The following is a 5,954-nucleotide window of genomic DNA, read 5'->3' as shown; positions in this document are numbered from 1 at the left end:
GTGTGTCTGGCTAGATGACAACGAGGGAAGCAGTAGTGACACTGCTCCTCTCTTCCAAATGGCCGGTGATGGAAAGAATACAGATGATATCACGATTCCCATGCTCTTCCTGTTCAACAAGGAAGGAAATATTATACTGGATGCAATTCGGGAATATGAGGCTGTAGAGGTGCTCCTTTCTGACAAAGCAAAAGACAGAGGTAAGAATGAGGTGCTGGAGTGTGGTGTGTTTCTTTTTTTTTTTTTAATACATACATATTTAGCTTCCATCTGTGCCAGTTGGCACAGTATGAAATGTACAGTAGTGATTTTTATTGATACCTAAAGGTATAAATGAGTTATTTGGTAAGTTTAGTTTTCTGCTTGACACTAGTATTAGCTTCTCATATGAAAGCCATTATCTGAGATGTCTGTCCCCTGCCACCCCCCACCCGCCTCAAATTTTACTTTTAAGGTCCAGAAGTGCTGTTTTAAGTGAAATGTCAGTTTGACTAACAAGACAATACAGCCCTTTGGATTCCTTTTGAACCGTTTTTGTCATAATCTGCTTTGAAGTCATGTCAGGAATAATTTAAGTGTTTTCAGTGTCCCACATTGTAAATGCCTCTCTCTTAATCAAGCTCCCAAGTGACATTCTCAGTACCCAAAAGCAAAGAGCTGAGTATTTTGCCTATGTAAGGGAAAGTGGTTATCACGAGAAATAAGGCTGCTGACCTCAGAAGTTTGATGTTTTTTCCTGTATAATACAAGACAACTACAAGCTAATACATTTCAAATTAAAATGCTTGCATATGGCAGAGATTTCTAGGTTTTTGCCTTTGTAAACCCTCCTCTGGACAGCATTTAAATATTTGTAGCATTGTTTTATTCAAGCRGAGTATGTAGAGAACAAGTCTCTGGGACACTGGTGACAACACTTATCTTCTATACACTTGCAGAGGTGATGGCCTGAAAGCTACAGTATTGTTCCATCATAGCGGCTTACAAATTCTTCCTATTATAACTATAGTTGGGCTGCTGTAATAAAATACTAAACGCAAAAGACAGTTCTGCATTTGAGAATTTGTAATGCATATGTGCTTCTTCCCCCCCTCCTTGTGCTTTCGTTTGGAATCCCAGCAACAATCTTTAAAGGTAAAACGATTCCAAACTACATTATTGATAGCAGTAAGTATCCTGTATTAAAAAGGTTATATGAAGTTATACTCCCTAGAACTCCTGTCTTATATATTAGTTACAAACATTAAATTCTAAAGAAATCAGACTAGTTAAATTGGAGAGCTCACGTAAAGTTAAAACCTAAATCCCTACTTGAGAAATGAATGTTAGCTGCTTTGAATAGGGGTGTGAGGGGGGAGGCACTTCGGCTTTGGCTCTCTTTAATTCACAGTTTAGTAAACCAACATAACTCTGTGCGTCTCCCACTTGCTTAGATGTGGGATCCTGGCTGTGGATCTGGGAGTGCTTTAAAATCCAGTATAAAAATTCAGCGCGCACACRGTGGATGTTAGAGTATTTGCTTAAGACCGAAGAGTGGCAACTAGCACTGGTCCAGAAACCACTAGTCGAGTTTGAGGATCAGAAGCTAGTCTCACTATATTGCTTGCCTTTTTTAGTGTTTAAATGTCTTCCCCTCTGTAAAATCTATTCCTTAATAACGTTAAGTCTTCATATCAACAGAAAGTCTGCACTTCCTTGAAGGTAGTGATCTTACATTTGAAATGCATAATAAAATGCTGCTTTCSTAGCTTTTTTTCAAAACACTTTTTTTCCTTCCCCCCGCTTAAAGACTTGGAAATGGACAGTATGGACCAGAACTTGTCTGAAAATGATTCACATAAGCAGAGCTCAGAAGAGACTACTTCAGCATCTCAGGATGTTGGCTTGGCCAGTGAGGAGCCTGAAGGAGAAGAAAACTCTGATGTTACTCAGCCTGATCCTTTATCTCCTGCTCACGCAGACAGTGACAGTGTTTCCATTTCAAATCAGGATTCCTACATCCCTGAAAATGAGGCTAGTACTCAAGAGCCAGAATGTGCACAAGTGGATAACCAGGCTCAGGAACAAAAGACTGAGACAGAGTCAGACTCCAAAGCTAACTGGGATAATAAAGTCCAACCTATGGAATCCATATTAGCAGACTGGAATGAAGATATAGAAGCATTTGAAATGATGGAAAAAGATGAACTATGACTTGTAATAATAACTTATTTGTTAGTAAACAAATGGAGAACTCTTTGGGTAGAAGAGAGGCCCTGGTATGAGAGAACTAGGAAACATATTCAGTATTGTGATGAGCAGCCAGGTTTCACCTGGAAAATACCATAGAAATCCAGCACGTGCTCTTTGTATTTTAATTTTTCCTGTTTAAAAATGGGAATGTGCAATTGAAGCATTTGTATGGCTCCATTGCATGGTGCTGTAACCCAGGAGGCTCGTTCAGCGAACGAGCCCGACATCTGCGTTCCAGGCTCCGAGAGGCCAAATTCCTGTAGCCTCTGGAAGGCAAAAGTTGAATGCAGTGGGGTTAACATACCACTTAACGGTTATCGGCGAGAGCACTCGAAGGCAGGAGGTCAGTCACCGTTTTTGTTGGAGTGGAGGTGCGGCTTCGCCGATCTATACTGAATCGAAAGCCTTCATGGGTAGCAACAGGTGAAATCACGCGTTTCCAGTCGTAGCGTCTTTGAGACACGGCTAGAAGCAATTTGATTTTGTTCTGACATATCATAGCGAGACACAGTCATGTTGCTCATCCCTCCTATCTGTTACCCTGAGGAATGACTAAGGTGACTGGGAGTTTTTCCCCTCTGCTCTGATTTCAAATCGAGACACTGTATAAACCAAAGGCGGCGTGTACTTGGTTAGCAAGCTCCCTCAGGGAAACAGACTGACTTGGGGTCTACCAGGTAAAGGTTCACAGTGTGTCACCAAAATTGTACTTGAGCTAAGGTAAAGGGGACAAGAGGGACGTTCAGTACCGGTATTTCCTTTGGCCTTCCAGGTTGAAAAACTCAGTCTAGCCTAAGATACCGAATTCAGACCTGGTAACGTTCTCGGAAAGGAGACTAAACAGAATTAGATCAGAATTAACAAAATCTTCCTTTTCTCCAAGTTCTCCTTCTAACAGTCAGCTTGACTTTGTTGTCCTTTTTATATGCGACTTCTATACGTGTGATACGTAAGGCAACGAGGCCAGTGCCAGTAGTGAAGTGCAGCGATTTTGGCTGTTGATTCCATAGTTCAAAGTCTAGTGGTGTGAAGTCAAAGAATGACTGATAGGTTACTCTGGGCTTCGGGAGTTTGTTACAGGTAAGTGTGAGTCCTGATTTGTTATCCCTTTTATGAAAAACTTTGTTTAAATTAAAATGGGGATGTTTAAACAACTGYGAAACGTTTTGACTGTGTCCAAAGAAACTGCCAAAAACTAATGAACTTGATTTATATAAACTGCTTTTAGTGAATTATGATTCAAAGGATTGTTTTATATTAAAGAATAAAATAACACTGCCTATATGCTGCACCAGGCTAAAAATGAAGGTTTATCTTTACAGTGGAAAAAAAAAGAAAAAGCCCCCATCTGAAGCGCACCTTTAATTTAGCTGGTGAAATGATGCGTGCTGAATATGCAACCGTTAATTAGTACAGCCATACTGTATCTATTTATGTATATTGGTGTACAGTATGAATGGCGAGAACCCAGGCAAATGTTGTATACATGTATACTTAATGACACTTGCTTTCAAGAGTACCAAAACGCACAGGCACCTTTTGAGAGCATGACAGTCGATCAGAATATTACACATCAATCGAATGGTAACTTTAAATCGTTAGAGTAGGAGGTAATTTTGAGGAGGAAATGAAGCAGTAGCGGAATAGTGTGGAATAAGTGTCCTTTTAAAATGAATTAGCTTTTAATTGTAGTTACGATTCCTTTGCACAAATAACTGTATGGAGGTTTGAGCTGAATGAGTAGAGCTTAAAGCAGCTGAGCTTTTTCAGTTGAGAGGTTTTTTTTATTTATATATATATATATATATATAAAAAAATATTTGTTTTATGTGGGGCTGTTCACGGAAGCAATTTGATCATGGGAGCCTCCTAAGTGTCCTTGGTTACTTGGAGCCCTGATGCGCCATTGGGGCCGCGCTCGCGCCCGGCTGCGCGGCCCAGCGCCGGCGGCGGCAGGATGAGCCCCGGCGCTGGTGCGGTCGGCGGCTTTCCCTCGCACGCTGCCTACGGCCGCCCGTGCGTCGTGCCACAAGGGCGCGTTCTCGCCCTTCCGCCCTCCGCGCGGGCTGCGTCTTCCTACTGGTTAGGTCTTTGGGGGAAGCGGAATTTCCTTAGGAGTAGAGACCGTCCATCTAACAACTAAAGCTTTTTTTTTTTTTTTTAATCTGCAGAAAATTTATCTTTAGAGCTAAAACTCTTTTAAAAAAGATTAGCTTTCCCTGCCACCGCAAACTCATTTTTATTTCTTAACTACTGTGTGTCTACACCTATTGATAAAGCAGTAGACGTTGTCTCTCCTCTTAAGGGATTTTTTAACAATCCCAGAATTCGGTGTGGATTTGGGAGCGTCTGTTTGGTGGTGGCCTACCTCAGATACACGTTGCCTCCTTTCTTTGGGGTGTTGGTTCGTTTTTTTTTGTTGCTGTTTAAGATTGTTTTACTTCATCTTTTGAAATGATCGTGAGAGCCATAGCCGTGTTTGACAAGTGGGGTTTACACTTTGTTTACAGAACCGAATCAGGTAAAGTTGACCTTTGGGGAAAGAAGAAAAAATTCGGGAGACAGTTTTATTCAGGGGTTTTGGGTTTTTTTTTTTTTTTAAACTCCTTACAGGGAAATCGGTTTTAGTTAGCCTTTTCATATCGTTCTGAAAAGGAAGTTTCTGTCACTGTCATCATAAAAAGCGAAAAGAATGTATTAATCCTAAAGAACTTCTGGAGAGGGGAGTAAGCGAGCTTTACAAATTTTAAAATGGGCAATAYGACTCTTGCAGCCTTCGGTAATCGCCTCTTTATTTGTCTGGATTGTATGAACACYGAAGAATTCGGGGATCGCAGATGGGAATCGCACTTACTCCCTGCCATGTAATTCCGATTAGCCAATTGCTTTCTCAGTTGATGTTAGAGGAATATTCTCAATTGTTTACATTTATTGTTTCTTAATGAAGTTTTAAAGTGAGCCCGGCTGCGTTTCTCTCCTCCTCCTGCCGATGTACCTGAAGGCGTTAGTCACGAGTACGTGTACATTGGGAAGTTAAAACGGGACATCTTATGCAAAAGGCGTCAGTCAGAACATAGAAAAAAATAACATTCTGTGAATGAAATATTGTATGTTCAGATTTTATAAGATTTTTTTAGCCAGCCCAATTTACAGCCGTATATTTTCTTATGAAAGATGTCTAATAACAGGTGCTGTAACACTATCCTTGGGTTTCACTGTCTGGTGATAAGTGTATACAATATTTCTAAGGGCAACTATGTACTGTGATGTAAAAGTCTGGGCTAAAATGTATATAATCTGTGTACATAATTGTGTACTTGATTATAATTGATTGTAAAGATTTAATAAAATGTAAATATTCTGGTCAAGCTGTTCTAAATCGACACTGATTTCTGAATTGCCCAGCCACATTGGTGGTTTACCTTGGCTTTAGCAAGTAGTGTCTCTACAGGAAACCTGGTTAGCTACCAGCTGGACAAGCAGTGCAAAGGCCAGCTAGGTGCTATAGCCTATTACTGGGGACACGAATAAAGAGGTGAAACACTATTAACAACTGTAATGATGGAGCGGAGTGTGCAGCAACCTCCCCGGGGCCAAGGCAGAGGCCTGCGTCTGGGCTGCCGTAACCCCGTCCTGGCTGCCAAAGGGGCTGGAAAGCGGCTTTGCACAGAATAACAGGGGGTGCCAGCGGACTGTGAGTCAAGGGTGAGTTAGCAGCGTCC

The 5,954-nt window shown here is 41.2% G+C and overlaps 1 protein-coding gene across 4 annotated transcripts in view; it reads left to right on the top strand.

The window, feature by feature from the left end:
* EDEM3 (ER degradation enhancing alpha-mannosidase like protein 3) overlaps positions 1-5,600 on the top strand; it is a 31,216-nt gene extending 25,616 nt beyond the window's left edge. For all 4 annotated transcript variants that reach the window (XM_026062748.1, XM_026062755.1, XM_026062762.1 and 1 more), the window contains 2 exons: positions 15-200; positions 1,790-5,600. In XM_026062748.1, the coding sequence (XP_025918533.1) occupies positions 15-200; positions 1,790-2,193 (590 nt within the window). In that variant the 3' untranslated portion in view covers positions 2,194-5,600. The remainder of the gene's footprint in view (positions 1-14; positions 201-1,789) is intronic.
* Positions 5,601-5,954: the final 354 nt, after the last annotated feature.

The sequence above is a fragment of the Apteryx rowi genome, unplaced genomic scaffold (assembly GCF_003343035.1).
Source record: "Apteryx rowi isolate R43461 unplaced genomic scaffold, aptRow1 scaffold_100, whole genome shotgun sequence".
Lineage (NCBI taxonomy): Eukaryota > Metazoa > Chordata > Aves > Apterygiformes > Apterygidae > Apteryx > Apteryx rowi.
Note: the sequence above shows the minus strand (reverse complement) of the source record. Positions and strands in the feature narration are given on the sequence as shown.